This window comes from Sinocyclocheilus grahami, unplaced genomic scaffold, assembly GCF_001515645.1.
Source record: "Sinocyclocheilus grahami isolate Dianchi unplaced genomic scaffold, SAMN03320097.WGS_v1.1 scaffold454.1, whole genome shotgun sequence".
Lineage (NCBI taxonomy): Eukaryota > Metazoa > Chordata > Actinopteri > Cypriniformes > Cyprinidae > Sinocyclocheilus > Sinocyclocheilus grahami.
In genome coordinates, this window is record NW_015505633.1 from 311,258 (window position 1) to 334,117 (window position 22,860).

The 22,860-nt window shown below is 39.0% G+C and overlaps 1 protein-coding gene across 1 annotated transcript in view; it reads left to right on the top strand.

Moving 5' to 3' along the window:
- Positions 1-22,860, top strand: part of LOC107552608 (collagen alpha-1(XXVII) chain B-like) — an 89,390-nt gene that overhangs the window by 5,141 nt on the left and 61,389 nt on the right. Inside the window, exons 2-5 of the mRNA XM_016234529.1 lie at positions 1,388-1,458; positions 5,726-6,957; positions 11,176-11,229; positions 22,457-22,510. Coding sequence (XP_016090015.1) covers positions 1,388-1,458; positions 5,726-6,957; positions 11,176-11,229; positions 22,457-22,510 — 1,411 coding nt within the window. The remainder of the gene's footprint in view (positions 1-1,387; positions 1,459-5,725; positions 6,958-11,175; positions 11,230-22,456; positions 22,511-22,860) is intronic.

The following is a 22,860-nucleotide window of genomic DNA, read 5'->3' on the forward strand; positions in this document are numbered from 1 at the left end:
GATTATAATGACTTATACTGTCTTTTTACGCGTAGTGTTGCATCGTGCCGCGTAAACATAAAACCATGTCTGCATTTGTGATCGGAGAAATGACAAACAACAAGCACTACTCTACACTGCTCAGAACTCATGTTTGAATCGTCAGTGGCAAATTCTTTAAATATAAAAAATGTACTTACAGTCTGTGAGTCAGAACAGCCGGCATTGTAGTCTACTCTACCAGGATCAGGAAACAGTCCTCCATAAAATGCGCTGGACACATCTGAATATTTGGGTTAAACTGTTCTGGAACAGTGTTGTAAATACAACTTAACCACTGATTTCTAGTCGTGTCCTCTTTTGGAAGGCCAAACAAAGTAGTTTCGCTTTCACAACGAAACACGCAGCTTCACACACCGCGGCCTTGAGTGAGCGGAGGCCGGCTTGAGTAAGCAGAGGCAGGCGGGCTTGAGAACGGCATGGCCGGAGGATTCGACGAAGGAGCGTCCGGCGGGCTTGTGGCAACCACATGTGACGACCCCGGGCTGGACTCCGCTTCGTCCACGGTGAAAGCCGATTCGGCGATCCATAGTGCGAAGTTGATGTATTTCTTCAGCGACCAGCATGGATCAGCTCTAGGCATGACGAAGTGGATATCGTCCTCTTTTGGAAGACCAAACAAAGTAGTTTCGCTTTCACAATGAAACACACAGTGCCTTCACGACATGGCGGCGGCGGCAACAACAATACTACAGCGAGAATAAAAGTTATGCGGCGGCGTTGGAATACATTTGGGTGGCGTTATGCAAATCTTCCCACATAGTGACGTAGACATGTCACTCTTTGGATTTGAGACTTTAGTCTTTGCAACTTTACAGATCTTCCACCAAGAGCTTGTAACACTCCAAAGAGAAAGGACATTTTTAAATCGCATCATATGACCCATTTAAAATGTATTAAAACAGAAAACAGTTAGTCTAAGTTGTAATAATATTTCACAATATTACTGTTTTTACTGTAATTTTTGATCAAATAAATGCAGGCTTGGTATGCATAAGTAATTTCTTTCAAAAGCATAAATGTACTGACCCCAAACATTTGAATGGTATTGTGTAAAACTGTTTTTATTTCAAATGCATTGTCTGGGTAATTCTTCAGTGGTTTAAAACTGTGGGTAATGGCTGAAAATTAACTTTAGAAAAAGTTTAATCAAAATGACTGGAAATAAATCACTTTAGTTCCAGTCCTATTTTACATGTGTCAAATTCATGCTACTAAGTTGTCTCTACTGTTTATATTATTGCTTGAGTCGTGAAGTTGCCAAGAGTCATTGTAAAATCACATTTCAATGTCAGCTAAATGTTTGATCTTCAGTTTGTATATGTAATTCTTTTCTCTTTTTTTACAGGAGAGCTGTCTTTCTCTGCATGGTTCTTTACTGTACGTGCTGTCTGAGGTTTGCACAAGCACAGTCTGCAGGTAAGTCAGATTTTTCATTCATGAATTTTAGTGCCTGATCAGCATGTGAAATGTGCATCTGCAAAATGTCTGTTCAGTTTTACCTTGGTCTTGACATCTGTGTCATAACCATGTACGTTACATGAGCACATGGGTTTACTGAAGTCCAAAGACCTCACACTGCCTTGCAATAAAATTTGAGGATACTTGACAGGACTTGGATAAATAGAACTCTAATGTTACAACCCATTGGAGTTTTCCATGAGTCAGAGGTGAAAGAGACTACAGGTACTATATTTTTAGGATTAGTGTGGTCCTTATTTGCCAGAGTTAACAATATTCGCATGACATATGGAGGAGCCTTTGATCAACAACATATAACTGGTCTGAGTCAGTTTATTTTACTGTAGTAAATCAGAAGCCATTGTTTGCACAATTCTATATGTTTTGTATTTGATTCCAACCTCAGTTGAATGGCATTGTGCCTGATTGGATGTCACTGAGTTTACTGACTGTAGATGTTTAGAGTTTTTAATATTGAATAGTTCCTGTGTTTATTTCTAACATACATAATGTTGGTGGTCTTGCTCCTGCAATGTAAAATCGTCACTTAAATTGAGGTTTTGAGGCATTGAGTATGCATGACATGAAGGACCAGCATGTGCACTTTTTTGGCTTTTTGTTTCAATCAAGTAGTCTAAACGTATTGGTTCTCATTCAAGGTGTGTCTAGAATTTCCACATCTGCTCTGTAAAGAATTTATGTGGTGGGAGTTTCATATTATCTGTCACATTCAGTCTAACTCATTCATGTACATGTAACATATGGTGCTTCTGTGTCAGACATTAATGAAATGCAACAGCCATCATGTTTTAAACAAGTCATGAAAAATGCCTTTGTTCTTGAGTGTATGTTTGATGTTTTTACCATATGTGAGGCAGTCCATATAGCACATTCTCCCTCTTCTGTCAGATTTCTCTGGGTATCCGCTGCATGACTTATGATCAAGTCATCTTAGCTGGAGAGTTTCTGGAATTCTTCTCTAGCCGTTGCTCTTATCTTTAGTGTAAAATATGATTTCCAGTATATGACGTTCTACTTTCCACTGACATTTCATTCTGACATCAATTTCATGGGCAACAGGAAGTTTTGGTAGATTTTAGCCTGGTTCTTGGAACTGATGCTGATTCATTGTGCTCCATTTACAGCTCCATTTCTAATGCATCACTGTTTTAACTCTACAGAGCATTAAAGGGATAGTTCACCCAAAAATGAAAATTACCCCATGATTTTCTCACCCTCAAGCCATCCTAGGTGTATATGACTTTCTTCTTTCAGACGAACACAATCAGAGTTATATTAAAAAATTTCCTGGTTTTTCCAAGCTTTATAATGGCAGTGAATGGCTGTTGGTATTCAATAGTCCAATAGAAGTCCAATAAAGTGCATCTATCCTTCATAAAAAATGTGCTTCACGTGGCTTCAGGGGTTAATATAAAACCCCCTGAAGCAAATTGAGGGGTTTTTAAAGAAAAATATCCATATTTAAAACTTTACGTACCGTATACTCTAGCTTCCGCTAACTGTCGTATGCGTGTACATGAGAGAGTGACGTCCCAGCGGATGATGTAGTTTTAGCACAAAATATCCCTTTAAGGCCTGTAACAGGGCCTTTCCTTTGACTTTTTCAGTATGTCTTGACCAAAGAGGATTAATATACATGGAGAAAGCTAGGTGTTAGCATTCCCATTCATTGCGGTGGTTCAGAACCCTCCAAAATTACTCAACTGTGAAATCTGCCACCTTTGCTCATGGGCGTCCAGTTCTGAAGCCCACTTTTTAAAGCCACTCATATGAGCCGTAAATGCAATGCAAAGGCCATGACACGCTAAGTCCGACTAGAATGAAGAAAGTAAAGCGCAACTGATCAGCATAATTCATATTCAAAATGATAAGCAATTCCTTCATTGCTTACAGATTCTATATCCGCAGAGTGTGTGTTCCACTTCACTCTTAGACACACCCTTGCAAAATTTCTTAATCGCTTACCCTCAGCCGCAATTTGGAAGTGCAGATCCTTGACCCCTTGATTTGGACTGAGGGAGCTGGTCTACTCATGTGTACACTTCAGGCAGCTATACACAATGCAACAAAATTGTGATGGCACAGCAGATGAATATAGACTACTGCCACCTGCTGGTACAGATAGTTTTTTCCTCTCGTCGTCATCTGATCGGTTAAATTCTACGGTATTTCCGAGAGATGTGTGTGTCACGTTCTTTAAAGTTCTGCCTGAAAACAAAGATGCCTGTCAGTCATATGGCCTCTTGGGCGATCATTGGCCATTCAAAGCGGCCAAGGTTCCCAGACCTTCAGCCGTCAGTCTATGCAAGACTAGAGTTTTGGTAAAGGGTTGGACTTTATGGCTAGGGTTAGGTTTGGGTCTTATGTTTTTGTACAAACCAACTACAATTTCTTATGCAAATGTACAATGTCTTGTGCAAATATTATGTCTTCTTATGAGACCAGGTTGTTTCTTCTGAATGATGTTTCCTGATTCTGGCAATTTCAGAGAAATTGCTTACAATCTATTTTAGCCAGCTAGAAAACATTTTACCCTGGTGACAAAAAACAACTGTAAATGATCAGAATTTGCAATAGAAATGGTCAAAACAAGTCTTCAAAGCATAAAAACAAATGTAAGATGTAATGGCAATGCAGCTGTGACCTGATAGGGCAAGTATCAATTGCGTCAAGTGGTCCTAAACTCGTTCACACTGGCCAGGGTCAGCAGGTCATACTTATCGTTGAACCCTGCTTTAAAGAAGTTTATTTCATGTTGTTTATGACTCTTTCAGACAGCACCCCTTACTGTGATTTGTGAGTAGAACCAATGGATGTTCATCATGTGTTCTGTTGAGGTGCATCGTTGGAGTTGTGCTATTGTTAGAGTTTTGTGTCAGGATCTCATGTGATTTATGTGAAATTATTCAGATCATTAATTTTCTAAATTCAGAGCAGTTGTTTTCCTGCTGTTTGTCAGGAGATGATCTGTCACATCTTTCAGACATGCTCAGTAATGAAGTGGCCAATATGTTAGTAACTCTGTTTAGATTTGCTTACAATACTACTGCAGACATAGTTCTTTCTTTCAACAATCCCGTCCAATCTGCTGATCATCATTTGTTAAATGATACAGGGCTTACAGAGAAGAAAGTCTGTGCACATTATTCCATTTACATGTGCTTTTCATTTAGTACTCATTGGGTATATTTTATAACTGCAAATGTTAAGCTGGATTTTGTTTAGTTGATATGTGTTTGGGTTAGATTTGGTTTTGTGATGCATACTCTCATTTGTTTTTATTCTAAACTCATTACTGATTGTTTAGAAGTGGCAGTCCGAAGACAGGCATTGACTGTTTCTTCTTACGCATTGTATTTTGTTACATTTACTTGTCATAAAAGGAATCAATTTGGGTGCTATTGATATTGGTCATACCATAGGAATTAAAACAAAAAATATTTTTCATAATCAGTGTTATTGCCTTGATTTCCATTGAAAATATCAGTTAGCAAAACTGACTTCAGAGAAGTAAATTTTTCTTAACCCCAATGTTTTACTTTAAAAATACAAAAATAGTTAGAGGTATGCTTAAAATATTGCCAGTAAAAATAACTATTACAAGAAAAGGGGCTTATTGTCGTACACAGCTTTGCTTAGAAAGTAAGTTTATCTTGTTTTAAGAATGTTTAGATATTTTTACTGGGAAACAATATAAAAATGCAGATTAAGAAGAATATATATTTTTACAGGTTTATACCCAAATCCACATAATAAACTGGAACACTTCAATCAATACAGACTAACATGCTTGTGGTTTTGTAAATCTTACAGGGATGTTTGAGATGCATACTCCCACTCACTTCACTTGACCTGATTTATTGCAGATATCTAACAATCTAATTAATTTGTAGTAGAGGTGATCAATCTATAAAACTCACATAAGCCCACACAGTGTTATTTTTCTAAGTGTAACAGTATCAGCAGAATATTTAATGGAAAACTGAAGCATTACCCAAGATGAAACATTAACTTTGCCGCATATGTTCTACATATGCTTTTGTTAATGATCTGTTTGATCTGTAATGAGCTCAGTGTCTCAGTGTGTGAGCAGCAGCTGCAAGCCTTCAGTCGGCTGCGATGAAATCCATTTTGCTCCTAAATCCTAAATCCATCTACATGTAGTGATTACTGTGGTAATTATTTGTGGTTTTCCTTTTTGTAGATGTGGACGTGCTGCAAAGACTGGGATTGGTTGGGAAACGACCATCTGGGACACGCTCCACACCTCAAGGTGTCATCCCCTTCAAATCAGGAGTCATCCTAACCCAGAGGGTGCGAATTGACGTCCCAGTGAGCTCCGTTGTCCCAGCATCACTGGGCTCGGCATTCTCTCTCATCCTCAGCGTATGTTTGCATCGCATAAACAATGCTTTCCTCTTCACCATTGTGACAAAGAGGAAAAGACTGCAGCTAGGGGTGCAGTTCATCCCTGACCAAATCTTAGTTTACTTGGGCCAAAAGAACACTGTAAAGTTCGATTATGATGTTTACAATGGTCAGTGGCACAACCTGGCTTTGGAAATCCAGGCCCAAAGGGTTACGTTATATACTTCTTGTGGGAAGACAAGTGTACATGCACATTTGCATTTTAAAAATGAGGAAACGCTGGATCCAGAGGGCTCCTTTCAATTGGGAAAAACGAGCCAGAACTCAGTGCAGTTTGAAGGAGCCATCTGTCAGTTTGATATTCATCCCTCTGCTAAGGCAGCTCACAATTATTGTAAGTACATTAAAAAACAGTGCAGGGAAGCTGACACTTATCGGCCAAACCTCCCTCCTCTTTTACCGCTATTATCCCTGGATCTCAATATATCTGTTACCGTTCAGACCCCAAATGTTGTAACAGAGGTAAACGACAGACATCTTTCATCAACACAAGGCAAAGTACACATTAATCATGAAACCTCACAAGTCCTAAACACCTCCGTTCTAATTACATCTCAGTCTATACAAAGCACGGTGCCACCGACGATAGCCCAGCCCACACTACAGCTCCCCCTGCAGGCCACATCACAAACTGCCATGGCCTCCTTTGGGAGTAGGACATCACAAATATCTTCAAAGCCAACTCAACAAAGCAGTCCCAGGAAGAACCTCATGAAGGCAACTGTAAAGCCCCAGATACTAAAAGAGAACGCGATGGCTGTCACCTCCACACCAGCAGGCCAACAGAAGAACAAACTGGATATCCAGACCCCTACCACAACAAAACCTAAACCTTCTAGCACATCCAGAGCATCACAGAGACCATTACCAAAGGAGACCTCCAACCCCAGCTCTTTTGAGCCTGTCACCCCTGCAGCAACGGATGGTTTCCAAACCTTTGACCTTGAACCAACCCAATACTCCCTCTTGGCTGGGCCACCAGGACAGAAAGGAGAACCAGGACCACTGGTAGGATGTTCTTTCTTTTTTTTAAGACATGTAGTCAAACAACAAAGTCATGTAGTCCAAGCAACATGGAGAAATATGCAAAAAACATGAAACACGAATGTTATCGTTGAGAGGACCCCATGACTGTGAGTCAAACCTGTTGAAAAAACACCATATGCTGGTTAGGCATGTTTTGAAGCATGGCAGCTGGTTTGAGCTGGTCCTTAGTTGGTCATGAGCTGGTTATAAACTGGTTATGAGCTGGTCCTGAGCAGGAGCTAGTTGCTTAAGACCAGTTTAGGACCAGCACATGACCAACTTAAACCAGCTTAAACCAGCTCATGACCAAGTAAGGACCAGCTCAAACCAGCTGCCATGCTTCAAAACATACCTAACCAGCATATGCTGTTTTTTTTTCAACAGGGAAATCAGTAAGTCTCTTAAAATATCTGATAATTTGACCTTTTTATGACAAGGCAGTTAGTCCAAGCTGTAAATTTCCAAGTGGTGCAGCTCCCCCAAAAAAGCCAAGTAATTTGTCTGTAAAATGTAATTTGTCTGTAAAATGTAAAATCAGTAAAATGATCCATTTATTTTACAGTAAAATGTTATTCTAGCAGGATTTTTTCCTGATTACTCTAAGGACTTTACTTTAAGACTTTAAAATGTACTTTTTAAAATACTCAAAGCTAAGTCAGGTTACAAAACTGTAACAACAAGACATTCAGCTTGCAATAGACCACTTACACTTCATGGTATAAAGACCATTTTCTTTCTTTTTAAACAGTGTCTTATGGTGGCCAGATGGCAAGTGTGCTGCTTTGCTTATTTTGAAGAATGGTGAAATGTGAATTATTGGCTGTGGCCATGTGTTATGTGCGCCTTTGCCTTGTCATCTGCCTTCATATGTTATATTTAAGTGCTGACTGTTGCAATGCATTAATATGAATTCTTTGTCGTTTGGTTTGCATTACCTCTTAGGGAGTTCAATACATAATACAACACACACTACACAACCACGTCTTTTACTAGTTAAACAACCTTGTCTGGGTGCAAAGTGTTGGTTGAAGGCTGGAAAATGGTGTCATCATTGTTGCCTTTGAGCTTTTGGTGGTCTTGGTCTTAAGCCTAGTTTATAAAATCCTTTGGAAGGGTATTACAGGCCGCTGGGTTTTTGTCTGTGTAATGCACACACTTTTTCCTTGTAGTTAAATAATGAGGTCACAAGCCAGAGGCTTGGAGACGCACTGCAAAAAAAATCTTAATCAGCAGTTTGTCTGAACATATGTAAACATCCTTGAAACAAGATAAATTCACTTGAGCAGTAAAATTGTTTCAGAGAATATGTATCTTGAATTATTTATTGTTCTTTACCTTATATTGCCATAAACCTTTCTAAATGTGATTAGATTTATTCCTCTAAAAGAAGAAAAAGTGTTACATTTCTTATGCAGTTTTATTTGTCAAGTACATAAACATTTATTATAATTTTAAATTTATTTATTTAAGTTTTTTGCAGTGCAGAGTAGCCTAAAAACATTATAATTAATTTTAGATGACCTGGTAGGATGTATACTAAAAAGTATGTTATTTAGTATCTTATTTAGGGCTATAGTGTGACTATAGTGTGAAGTCAGCAGGGAAAGGATCCTAACAGCCGTCACCAGGACGAGAGACCAAAATGGTGGTGGTGGGTTTATAGATGCTTGCAAACATTGCAACCCAACATTGGTACACTAAAGCAACTAATATCAATTGGATGGTGAATCATTTAAACAAAGGATGCATTGTTATTGGATAAGAATTAATTCAATCAATCATGTAACAGACTTGCTAATTACTACCACAAGTCTTCCTGGATTAGTTTCCATTTCTTGTGCTTAAGTGTCACCTTTTCCAAGACAGGAATTAAAACAAGCTTTGATGGGAGCAGAATTGTGCTCGACTGAAAGTGAGCTTATATTTGCTATAAAGTCTGCCAACTTCATCCAACACTAGTATGCAGTGTGTTGTTTATGGTACTGTACATACAGTCACAGTAAAGTCCTGAACTATTTTCCAGCAACAACCACATGTGCCGTTCAGTATGGCTATCACACAGATAGCACTGTGCATTTTCAGGAGCGATCCCCTTAAGCAACTACTATAAAAGGCATTGTTTCCTCCTTTTCTAATCTTTTCATTCTTTCCTGGAGGCAGAGAGAGAAAAATAGATTGCTTTCATTCAGGAAATTTGCCACGTGGAAGAGAAAGAGTAGAGGGCTCAATGGGGATCTTCTGTCTTTCTTTCTCTCTGGAGCTCAAAATTACCACATTAATTTCATTCATATCAAGCTCTGTGCACAATGTCTTTTGGTTATGTTATGTTGATCTTACACCATAGAGTCCTAATGATTATTATAATGTTGAGTGAGGCAGAGCTCACTTTACTTGAACAACGACGTTTATTGTACAAAAAACTAAAAAGTCAACATATTCATGACATTTATTTAGAGTTTTATGAAAACATTAGTAACATAAACCTTTTAAATGATCTTTTATTAGCTAGTGGCCATGTGGAAACCCGAAAACATTGTGGAGTCCTGGCAGCAGCACTCTCAGTATGAGTATGTGGGATATTGCCAGCTCTACAAAACATTGCCAGGGTTTGTCTCATAGAATTTATTTGTAAGCAACACTTTTTAAAGCAACATTTTCCATTTGCTCAATGTTGTCATCAGATGTGTACAGTAGAGGTCTGCACAGGCTTTAAAATGAAGCCCGAACCCGACCCGTACCCGAGATCGTCTGACCCAGCCCGACCCGACCCGAGCGGCACAGTTCAATTTAGAGCCCGAAGTATTTCACGATTGCATGCAACGGTCAGTAAACAAATACATGTAAAGAAACAGAATCATTAAGGCTCGGCCAGTTCACAAGGCAAAAGAAAAAACACTTACCAGTTATGAAAGTTTATGAACATCAGGTGCCTCGGTCACATAAATTCTGCCGAGTTTTTGAATGGTTGTAGACGATAATTCTTCCATCGTGCAAATTATGGTCATTTTCATCTGTTAAGGCTCGGTAGCATTCGGCCTGCTTTAAATCAGACACAGAGATGCAGTAAGATCAGTAAGATCGCATTTATTTGAATTAATTAATTATATAATTTATTTGAATTAGCGAGAGAGAGGGATGAAAGTTGCGTGTGTGAACCTGCGTCTGCGCGCCTCTCTCTACAAGCAATGAGGCTTAGTTACTTCAAAAACAGCGAGTCAGTAGCCTGTCGAAGCTATTTTACTAATAAAAGTTTCCGTGCTGTGTTGTCGTGTGCTATAATGTGTGTGCGTGCGTCTATGAAAGCAGCGTAGCCTAGGCTACTGCATATAGTTTTAGTTTAGCTATAAGCCCGAGCCCGACCCCAACCCAAAGCTATTCATTAAACATTAACCCGAACCTGACCCAAAACCTGAAAGTATTTCGGGACCCGTCGGGCTTGGGTCGGGTAGCAGACCTCTAGTGTACAGTATGCCACTTACTGTAGATGGGTACTGACACATGTTTTGCAAATTCTGAAGAAACTTGCTGCTACATTACATCAAAATGGACAATAAGGATTAAAGTCCTTCACTAACATTGGCAAACATTTGTGATCGTTCTTGCCGGATGTACAAGTAATGCTGGATATGATATTTCAGACCTGCTTGTGCTCTTGTTCTTTTTCTCTTCTGAACAAGTGAAAGGAAAACACAATTCTATGAACACTGACCTCTTGTTAAATGCAAGTTCAGTTAATTCATGTCTGTAATTGATTCAAAGCTAGATGATGTACAAAATTAACAAAAGCACCATTAAAACAAACCAATACGTGTAGCAGTATGGACACAGTTTATTGAAAACAATGGCAGTCCAGTTTTGATTAAAATGTAACTTCAGTTTTCCCAAATAATTTTTCAAAGAAAAATCCTGCCTTTTCTAAACCAGTTTTCAACCTGTTATATTTTTAAAATACTCTACTTCAGCAATTATTCTTCTTTTCAATTTAATCTTCATTTTTTTAGACAAGCCACTGAAACACTATGTATTTGGATGTTTAATGGTTTAAGTCAAAAAGTATCCTATAACATTGACTAGGGTTCATTAGCTCCATCCAATAGTGGGATTACTGCTCTGTTTGGGATTTCATTCAATGTCAGCAGGTAGATATTTACCACTAAATGACCCTTTTGTCACAATTTTCCCTCCCTTCTTGTCTTTCAGGGACCTCCAGGACCTCCTGGCAAGCCAGGATTACCAGGAAAGAGAGGGCCCAGGGTAAGCTTGTTAAATCTTTCACTTGTTTTTCATGTCTCTGTTGCTTAGGAGATCTCAGTTTTTACTTCATCCAAGTCACTGTAATATTTCTCTGGATGTTACTTTAATGGACTTTAGTTTGCCAAAGCTGCATTAAAGGGTGATGAAATTGGAATTTGTACTTATAGTAGCACAAACCAGACAACCATGTTCCAGTTTCAATATCACTCCAGTTGTTACTCCATCTAGGACACCAGAATAATGTGTTCTGTTTGTCAGGTGTCTTAGATGGAGTAACTACATTGTAAAATAAATGAGCAGTTCTGAAGTCCATATGTTGCAAATATTGCAAACAGATTATGCCTAACTATGTCATTAATTTTTGGGCTGAGGTGCTTTTTATTATTTATGGTCAAGGACGATTAGTTCCTATTAAACACTAATTAGCCATATGTGGGTCTGAAACCAAGTTTAACTTTGCATTTCAGATGGCCTGCACTCAAAAAATAATTTTTACTGCTTGTTTGACTTCCATGTAGATTCTAGATTCTGTGCAGTCAATTCAACTGTAAAATTAATGTTTGCTTAGTCCATTTGCATTGGGACTTTATGAATACTTTTCATTGGCAATAACTGGATATAGGCAAATCTGCATCCAGACCAACACCAACACAGATATGTTGAAAATTTAAACACTAAATTAAAATATGGTTATTTCCATCTAGCTTACCTAGTGAAAACATCTCTAGGTTACGTATGTAGCCATGGTTCCCCAAAGGGAACGAGACACTGCGTCGAACGCTTTGGGAACGCCCCCGGCGAGACCACGTTCTGAAGCGTGTGTGAAATCAGTCCAATAGAGAAGCAAGACATCACAAGTGGGGTGATGTGAGCAACCAGGAAGCATAAAGGCGCATCCAGCAAGTGCACATGTTAGCTTCTGCGGAAGCGAGCGCCTGCAGGGATGCAGGGAGTATGGCAGGGAGACGCAGCATCTCCTTCCCTTTGGGGAACCATGGTTACATATGTAACCTAGAGATGTTCCCCTTCAGGAACTCGAGCTGCGTCGAACGCTTTGGGGATGAGATTACCCACTGCACCATACGAGCAAGTCCCTGTCTGGTGTGTATCTGGCGAGCACATCAAGACGAGAGAACTTGGTACCCTGGGGTAGATGTCAGGTCCAGGCTGTAGAAATGGATGAATGTGTGCGGAGAGGACCAGCCTGCCGCAGCACAAACATCTTGAAGGGCCATGCTCACTGATAAGGCCTTGGAGGCCGCCATACCCCTAGTCGAGTGCGCTCTGACCCCTATGGTTGACTGGAGGCCAGAGGACTCATAGACCAGTATGATGGTCTCAACCACCCACCGACGTTTGCTTGGTCACTGGAACCCCTTTCTTAGGTGGACCAAAGCACAGAGCCTCCAAAACCACTGCCAGGTCCCATGACCTGGATTCCCAGGTTGCGCTGTACTAGCCTCAGTCTCCCTGTGCCACGGAGGAAACGTGTAACTAACGAGTGTTTACCCAATGACTGACCACCCTGAAGGGCATGGTAAGCAGCTATGGCTGCCACATAAACCTTCAGAGTGGAGGGAGATAACCCTGCGGAGAATCGCTCCTGCAGAAACTCCAGAACTGAACCAACTGGGCAGTTGACTGGGTTCTGCAGTCACTGTCCGCACCAAGAAGTGAAAAGATTCCACTTCAAGGCGTGGCGGGAGCTCTGAACTGGAGAATGGTCTCAACAACCTCAGTTGAGAGACCGGGTGCTATGACCTGTGCCCCCTCAGGGGCCACGCCCACAACTTCCATAACTCCGGGCAGGGGTGAAAGATCAATAGACGCAGATCTATGATCGGACGCAACCCCCCATCCTTCTTGGCCGAGGTCCTCTTGGACATAATAACGGTCCCCAGATCCGCTTTATGTTTAGAGTACCCCGACCGAGAGCGTCGCCCCGCCCCGCCCCCTGATCTTTCTGCTGGGGGGTGGGGGTGTTGGGTGGGGTGGGGTGATGTTGTACGGGTCACGACACTCTGCTTCTGGGTCTGGCGGTATGAGGAGCTAGATGGCTGCTCCCGCTCAGCAGTCCCAAAGATCTGGGGGCGGCGAGGGAGGAAAAGCTGGAATGCCACCGCTTGCTTCTTCACCTCCTAAAACCTCTCGGCGACAATATCGACTGCACTGTCGAAGAGGCCAGAAAGTGATAGCGGGGCATCCAGGAAGAAGAATCTGTCCTTGTCTTGCAGTTCGGACAGATTCAACCACAGGTGTCGCTCCGTAGCCACCACCATGTCTCTGGCCGTTTTCTTGGTGTCTCGAAGCGACAGGTCTGTGGCCCGACACAGATCAGTGACTACGTTGGATTCCTCTTCCTCCCTATCATCCAGGTCTTTTGGCAGGTCGGCCTGGTACGCCTGCAACACCGCCATAGTGTGCAGACACGCACTGGCTTGACCTGCCGCCGTATAAGCTTTCCCAACCAGGTTGGATGTCAGTTTTACTGGCCTGGTGGGAAGCTTCGAGGCCTTCAAGGACGATGCTGAGGACGGGGAGAGATAGCTTGCACAAATCGTGTGTATCCCCACCCGAGAGATAGCGTGGGCAGAGAGGAAGACATGACTTGAAACGCCGTCCGCTCACCACAGATTTTTATTTACGCTTAGGTATGATATTACTTGCTTTCCATACAAAGATTCTCCTGACTGACTGAGTGCTTTTGCATACACACACACACCACAGACGCGCTCGCTGAAGAGCAAGAATCTAACATGTGCGCTTGCCGGATGCGCCTTTATGCTTCCTGGTTGCTCACGTCACCTCGCTCGTAACGTCTCGCTTCTCTGTTGAACTGATTTCACAGAACGTAGTCTCGCCAGGGGCGTTCCCAAAGCGTTCGATGCAGCTCGATTTCCTGAAGGGGAAATAAATATACTAAACTGCATTTAAAATATAATTTCAATATATAGTTTGAAATATAATTTATTGCTAAGTATACTACAGATGCATTTACATATTTATGTACTTAATAAAAATACCCTGCAATTGTACTTTTGGGATACTAAACCGGTATACTTGAAGTCTGCTAAAGTGGAACAACTAATTTTGTACTTAATGCACTTTAATTTTGCGGAAGTAGTAAAATTTTTAGTCCAACTAAACATATACTGTACGAAAGTATATTTGATTTTGCTAAAGTGGAACTGTTGCAAGTATATTTTAGATACTTTAAATATCTTGCATTTAAAGACCGATATTATTCAAAGATCACACAATCCTCATCAATAGTGACATTAAAGGGCTTAGGCTTAATATTAAGAAATGTGCAATGTGCACAAGAAGTACTCCAAATAATGTTTAATTTTTTATGTTAATGTTTTTTTTTTATATCAGTAAGTCTTGAGTGATATGTCAGTAAATATGTTAATAGATTTGAACTAGTATGAAATAAAATGAATTTTAAATTTATTACTTTTTTACTAAGGTTGTTGTATGTCAGAAATTGTATCCAAGGTTTGGTAAAAAAAATGCATTTAAAATGTGTAGTGAAATTATTTGTTCATACTACAAGACTTTTTTTGGCAACAACATTTTACTCAATTTACAGTATGTAAGCTCATTGAAATATACGAGTACCTTGTAGAAATGACTTTGCTTGTAAGGTTGTAATTGAGAGTGAATGAAAGCAGGAGACAATGAGATATCAGTTAGTCAGTGATTCAAAGAGACTTCCCTGGGTGGAAGTCTAGATGTTTTGTGTGTAAGATACCTGCCCTGGCCTATGAGACTGCCCTTTAGAGAGGCCCCTGAGGGCTGGACTGTGGGAATCCAATCTGTTGAGCTAAAGAAAGGCCCCTTTGTAGCAGTCTTATTAAAGGCATTTAAAGCCTCACCGGTGCTCACCGGCTCTTAAGCTCTCCAGAGTTGCTGGTCAAGAGCCTTGGGATCCCACATCAATAGTCAGTGCAGTAAGGTACCATTACCAAGAATATACCACGAACCACCTTATATTAAAAAAAAGTTTTGCTTATATTTTATAATATTAAAGTTCATTATGTTTTGTTTCTGCAGTGCTTGTTATATTTAACTGTCAGTTTTCATAAGCAATTCATATGCAAGATACAATTTTGTTCCGAGTACAATCTGAGTTAAATCTGTTAATTCTTATACTGATACTTTTTGTAATTTTGGAATTAATTAAGGCATATTCACTGTAATGCAAGATTAAAATAACAAATGAAGCTCAATTACACAATCTAAACTTAGAAAGAGTTTATAAATTGGCACAGATGTACATGTATGATTTCTAAAACATCTTACTGAAGGACACTAAGGTGATAAAGCAGAACCATATCATTTACAGGCACTTTTTTATTCACAGGGGTTTCATTCTTCATTTACTGTATCTAAATTAACTATCTAATTTAATTTCTTATTGTACTTGAAAGTTGAAGCTACATTAATTAATGTAAAATCAGCCGTTTTTTCTCAAGATGGAATAGAGCTGCACGATAAATCGCATGCGATTATCATGCGCATCTCATCAGTAAAGCCGGTTCTGTGATTAGTAGTAAATCTAAATAATTAGTAGTAAATATTGCGTAGCTTGTCAGTGAACTACGGCTCTGTGTATTAAATGCCGCTCCATCTGAAAACAAGTGATGGAGATTTACTACTACACACAATCCTCATCAATAGTGACATTAAAGGGCTTAGGCTTAATATTAAGAAATGTGCAATGTGCACAAGAAGTACTCCAAATAATGTTTAATTTTTTATGTTAATGTTTTTTTTTTATATCAGTAAGTCTTGAGTGATATGTCAGTAAATATGTTAATAGATTTGAACTAGTATGAAATAAAATGAATTTTAAATTTATTACTTTTTTACTAAGGTTGTTGTATGTCAGAAATTGTATCCAAGGTTTGGTAAAAAAAATGCATTTAAAATGTGTAGTGAAATTATTTGTTCATACTACAAGACTTTTTTTGGCAACAACATTTTACTCAATTTACAGTATGTAAGCTCATTGAAATATACGAGTACCTTGTAGAAATGACTTTGCTTGTAAGGTTGTAATTGAGAGTGAATGAAAGCAGGAGACAATGAGATATCAGTTAGTCAGTGATTCAAAGAGACTTCCCTGGGTGGAAGTCTAGATGTTTTGTGTGTAAGATACCTGCCCTGGCCTATGAGACTGCCCTTTAGAGAGGCCCCTGAGGGCTGGACTGTGGGAATCCAATCTGTTGAGCTAAAGAAAGGCCCCTTTGTAGCAGTCTTATTAAAGGCATTTAAAGCCTCACCGGTGCTCACCGGCTCTTAAGCTCTCCAGAGTTGCTGGTCAAGAGCCTTGGGATCCCACATCAATAGTCAGTGCAGTAAGGTACCATTACCAAGAATATACCACGAACCACCTTATATTAAAAAAAAGTTTTGCTTATATTTTATAATATTAAAGTTCATTATGTTTTGTTTCTGCAGTGCTTGTTATATTTAACTGTCAGTTTTCATAAGCAATTCATATGCAAGATACAATTTTGTTCCGAGTACAATCTGAGTTAAATCTGTTAATTCTTATACTGATACTTTTTGTAATTTTGGAATTAATTAAGGCATATTCACTGTAATGCAAGATTAAAATAACAAATGAAGCTCAATTACACAATCTAAACTTAGAAAGAGTTTATAAATTGGCACAGATGTACATGTATGATTTCTAAAACATCTTACTGAAGGACACTAAGGTGATAAAGCAGAACCATATCATTTACAGGCACTTTTTTATTCACAGGGGTTTCATTCTTCATTTACTGTATCTAAATTAACTATCTAATTTAATTTCTTATTGTACTTGAAAGTTGAAGCTACATTAATTAATGTAAAATCAGCCGTTTTTTCTCAAGATGGAATAGAGCTGCACGATAAATCGCATGCGATTATCATGCGCATCTCATCAGTAAAGCCGGTTCTGTGATTAGTAGTAAATCTAAATAATTAGTAGTAAATATTGCGTAGCTTGTCAGTGAACTACGGCTCTGTGTATTAAATGCCGCTCCATCTGAAAACAAGTGATGGAGATTTACTACTAATCACAGAACCGGTTTTACTGACGAGATGCGCATATTAATCGCATGTGATTTATCATGCAGCCCTAAGATGGTAAATGTTCAGACTCAGATAACGATTTTAGATACAGCCAAACTCTTTCAGCCGTTTACAAACATTTACAACATCAGCAAAGTGTTTGTTAGTTTTTGAATCAAATACTAAGTGTTGGTTTGTGCTGAAGGTAACTACAAGTATCATAAGATAATTTTTGTATAATTTGGGGTGTGTGACATTGTGACTATGTAAATAGACTTTTGTCACATTAAAAAGCTCAATGTTAAATCCTATATGCCATTGCATACAAACTTGGATGGGGGAATAAATGGTTGTTTAAAAAAAGCCTCCCAAGTCAAGCATAGATTTTGGAGAAGAAAGGTATATTTACTATAGAGAATGTACAGCGAATTTGCCTATAGTCCAGTGGTTCTCAAAGTGTGGCGCGGGTCATCAGCAGAAAAAGAAAAGAAATAAAACAGTAAACAGCCAAAGGATGTAACTTAGAATGGAAGATGGATCGTTTGTGAAAGGGAAAAGAAAAGCCATAGATGAAGTCGCACAGACCCAGGCAGGTGCTGGTCATTTAAAAGCTAAATGCAGAAAATATGACAAGGCATATCTTGCTCTCGACTTCACTCACTGTGTCTATACTGGACACTACAGTTGTCGCGTCGCACCGCAAGTCTACACAGGACGCGACAAATCGATCGTTGCAAATAATTTTAACTTTGTGTCAGTACGTCATAAATAGAACAAGACATCAGTTTAATGTCGGGGCTTTGTCGTGTCGCTTCGCATCCAGTGTACACAGCGTCACTGATTATAATGGTTCTACTGTATTTTGCAGCTCGCGTCCGGTGTAGACACGGTGTTTAATGTCGTTGGTGAGGAGGAAAGCCTGTGTGTGTCCTATGCCTTAGCGGACAGCAAGAAACCCACAAAAAATAAATAAATAACAGAGTATAATAATAACAATAACAGTTATTCTCTCTATGTTATTTTTCAATGTTTCAGGTAATGCAGGTGTTTTTTCCCTGTAGGTTTTTTTAATTAAAAAAGCATTAATTTTTCATAATGTTTAGTGAAATTATTTGGTAGTCTGAGGTGGGATGGGGATGGGGATGGGGGTGGGGGGGGTGCCAGATGTTTTTATAGGTTTAAAGGGGGTCGCGACCAAAAAAGTTTGAGAACAACTGCTATAGTCAAAAGCACAGCTCACGCAAAAGTCAGTTTCAAACCGAGAAGTTTTCTGTTGCTCAATGTGGCAAATTCATGTTGCCATCTTGAACCTGTTGCAAAACCTACGTGTGAAAATCTTTTGCACTTACACTAGATTTTGAATGCATGGATTCCGATTGAAACGACTGGATTTCGTTGAATAGTGGTAAATGTGAATCTCTTTCCCATTTCTGTGTTAGCTTCTTTTTAAAGCTCAGTTGGGATATTTTTTTTTGTTCCTGATGCATTGTCATTTCCTTATGGCCACATAGACATTTTGTCTAATAATTGTTTTTGAAAACAAAAAAGCAATTTCCGACAGTTTCCATATTTTTTTTTTAGTGACTACACCAAATATGGTAGTGTTTATGTAGTAATTCATCCCTCAGGTCTCTCACAACTGCACAGAACTGTAAACCATTCCCTTCTGTGTCCATGTGCTGGGTCATGTGGTCTGGCAGGGTTGTCTGGTGTGAATCAAAGCCTCATAGATGACAGACAAGAGTGTTGGACGTACTGTACCAACACAGTAAAATTCTCTGATGTACAATTTACAATGCCAACACTAAAAAGTTAACTTTTAAACGTAGTTTATCTTGGTCAAGGGGCCAGGCCAGAAAGATATTCCCTTAAATGCACTGGTAAACATTAGCAGAGGCCTCCTTTGAGCCAGGTCAGGGAACCCTGCCATAAGTCAGCCATTCTCATATATATGAGGCGGAAAGTGACAACCACCGCGCGTCTGCCCACACGAGTGCCTGCTGGAGATCTGAAAGTGAGCAGGAGAGATTAACCAATATGTAACTTGATAGGCTTTCTTGATACCCCCCCCCCCCTCACTCTCCTCTGATCACTAACCACGGCCACATGTGGAAAACCTGACCAAACATAAAAATGAGGTGGAAATCTGTACATGAGCTTCTTGTAAGTATCTCCATATGGCCAGTTTGTGTGTACTCAGCAGGAAGGGCGATGAATAAGAGCCCCGCTCATGGCTAACCCCAGGTGGATCATATATAAATAATAGCGCTGCCTTGACAAGTAGGCTTAGCATTGGCTCTCGGCATTTAGTCTTTGAATCTCACCATTGCTTGTTATTTGCTCTAACGTGTGAATAAGTTACCTGATGGTTGTCAGCTATCATTCAAAAAAGATTTAAGATGAATATTTTTGAATTGCATATAAAACTTCCATCCATTTGGATTACACAGTTTTACAAACTAATAAACTTAATGTGATGCATATTTGTCAGTCATGCATAAATTAAAGAAGTAAGATTTCTGTAATAGTACTAATAAACTAAATGTGTTTTAACTGTACAACAACCAGGTTTAAATATTTATAATCAATAAATCAATTTTTCTTTACTTGAACTAATTGAATGTTGCATGTTCTACAGCTAGCCATAACCATGTTCTGGATTTTGTAATGGAATATATTTAATTGATTTCACACTGAACAAATTTATAGTGATTCTAAACTAATTTATGTGGATTCTAATGTATTCAAATTTAAATAAATGCAATTTGAAAATATGATTGTTTAAAAACAAATCAAATGTATGCAAATAGTTAATAATGTCATGTCATGACGTTTTTGAGTGTACCTGTTTCTAACCAGTTTAACTGATGTATGACGGACAAATAATCATCACATTAATTTTATGTTAATACTGTGTAATCCAAATGGATGGAAGTCAAATACATAAATATTTTAAGCAGTTCAACCAAAAATTAAAAAATCTACTGAAATTTACTCACCCTCAAGCCATCCAAGATGTAGATGAGTTTGTTTCTTTGGATAAATTTATGCTGCAGCATTACAATATTTGCACACCAATGGAGCCCTTGCAATTATTGATAATCTAAACAGCTGATAAAAATCATCACAATAATCCACAAGTAATGTACACAACTCCATTCCTGAGGAAACAAACTCATCTACATCTCAGATGGTCTTAGAATAAGTACATTTTCAGCAAAGTTTTCCATTGAAATATTACTTTAATTTAGGTCTAAATATTTTTAGAGTGTATCTAATAAGATCACAAGGTATTTGCTGCAATAATTTTACACATTATGAAACACAGGGCAAACAGTTGAGTAGTCTTTTCAGCACAAAAACTGACCAGAGATCCATTTAAGTAGACGCTCAATGTGCTGAAATAGGGCTGCGCCAGAAACTGTAAACAGAATTTAATTTATGAGAGATGTTTGTGTGCATTTTCTAGTAATCTTGGCAGCAGTAGTCTATCAAATGATGATTAAACAATAGAGAAGAGTTATAACCAGCATAACCAGTATATATAAAGACATTACATTTTCTGCATCGTAGCAGTGGAGTGATGCTGTACAGTCCCTCTAAAATATGCCTGATGGCAGTCTGCTGCATCCTTCACAGCTTACTTCAGATAAAGAATGCTTAGGAGGAGTGCTTTTTTACCTGATTTACATAAATTATTGTGTGAATCGGGTGCTAAAACAATGCAGAAAGCATGTACAAATAAACATCATCAAGCCCAAATCATTCCGCCACACAGTATTTGTTCCCTATCAGTGTGGCCTTTAGTTTCGGTTGCCACATATCTAAAGTGACGGCCATTTGGATTGTGACTTTTGCAGTTTGTTGTTTAAGATCACTTCCATTTTGTCTGCTTTACTAACAACAGAGCATATAAATCAGTGTCTAGGGAGCTTTCTTGCACTCTCTCTACTCAAGCCCCCTGGTCGCTGCTGGAAAAGTGAGCTAATGAAGAAAATCATGTCCATATGGTATATGCCAAAAGCATATGCCAGAAGTACCCTTTAAAACACAACACTTTCTTTTTTAAGTGGAGGGCAATTTTCTGAATGCATGCCTTGGGCAAACTGTGCTACTTACGTACAGTACTTACCATGAGGGCCAGAATAATGAAAAATGTATGAGGTTTTTTGACATTGCTTCATTCCCTAAATTTGACTAAGCTGCTTCCCTCAGATTCTGACAGGGTTGGTGACTTTAAGGGACTAAAGGACTAAACGTTTTCCAGGGTTTGAGCTAAAGGTGGGGGGCTGAGAGGTCCTGAACCACTGTAAGAATTAAGGGATCTACTATAAGTCTTTATTTATTGCCCTGACATTTATTTTTTCTTTTCGGCACTCATTCTTTCCAAGTTTCTGTCTGAAGTGTATAAAGGTGCCTAAGTGCACAATACATAGTTTTATGAGGCATTTACAGATGGGACTGCCACTGTGGATTCATCACTGCTTTCATTTCAAGTTACGTGTTTATACACGTACTGGCATAGATATGCAATTTTACCTGATCTAATTTTTACCTGAAATAATTTGAGCAAAATGTGTCACTACATAGAAGAAAAAAAAACTTTTAGGCTTCCAAAATGCCTGACAATAAAATTTCCACTAAGGGAAAAGTTGTTTGAAGATGGATCAGTTTTGACAGATGTTTTCTTTAATCGGCGGATTGTCTTTGATTTAATTAACTTATGTCGCTTACATCACTGAGGTTCGAATAAATTATCGTTTTATAATTTGATTTAAATCTTAATGCTGTTCATAACTGGGGGAGTTACTCATTTTACCTGCCAAAGTCAATTTTTACTCACATTGGCACTTTGTGAGTGTTAATTTGGGACCCTGATAGCAGCTATTGGACTGGTCATGGTCATGTGCTTCTAAAACAGTCTGGTACATGAGTATTCATTTCACTGACTCTTTTTCTCTCTGTACATCTAATTCTCTTTTATGCCCCTCTCCTTTCCTTTCTTGTCTTTTTATTGGCCTTTTATTGTTCGGAAAAAAGAAAAAAAACAATATTGTGGTTCAAGGCTTGTGACCCAGCTTAAGTCTCCTGCAGTGATTGTACAGTAACTATGGAGGAGACAGCGCACAAATACAAGTGAACATGTGTTGTTTTGTAGGGTCCCCCTGGTCCGCATGGAAACCCTGGCCGCCCAGGGACCCCCGGACCCAAGGTACGTACCACTGAATACAGATTTGTAATGCTTTTGTGGATGCTAACAAACTAGTTTGTTGGAACTGTGAGGCCCCTTTTGGTTATGCTTTATTTTGATAGTCCACTTTAGACATTCTACTAACTATAAGTAACTTTGCAACTACATGTCAACTAATTCACAACTACATGTCTACTAACTCTCAGAGTAGACTGTTAGGTTAGGTTTAGGGTTAGTAGAGTAAGTTGACATATACTTGCAAACATAGTCTCATAGTCAGTATGTTTTATGTTGTGGACCCATCAAAATGAAGTGTTAGAAGATATTAAGCAGACAGTCTACTAATATACTATTGACTGCTAGTTGACATG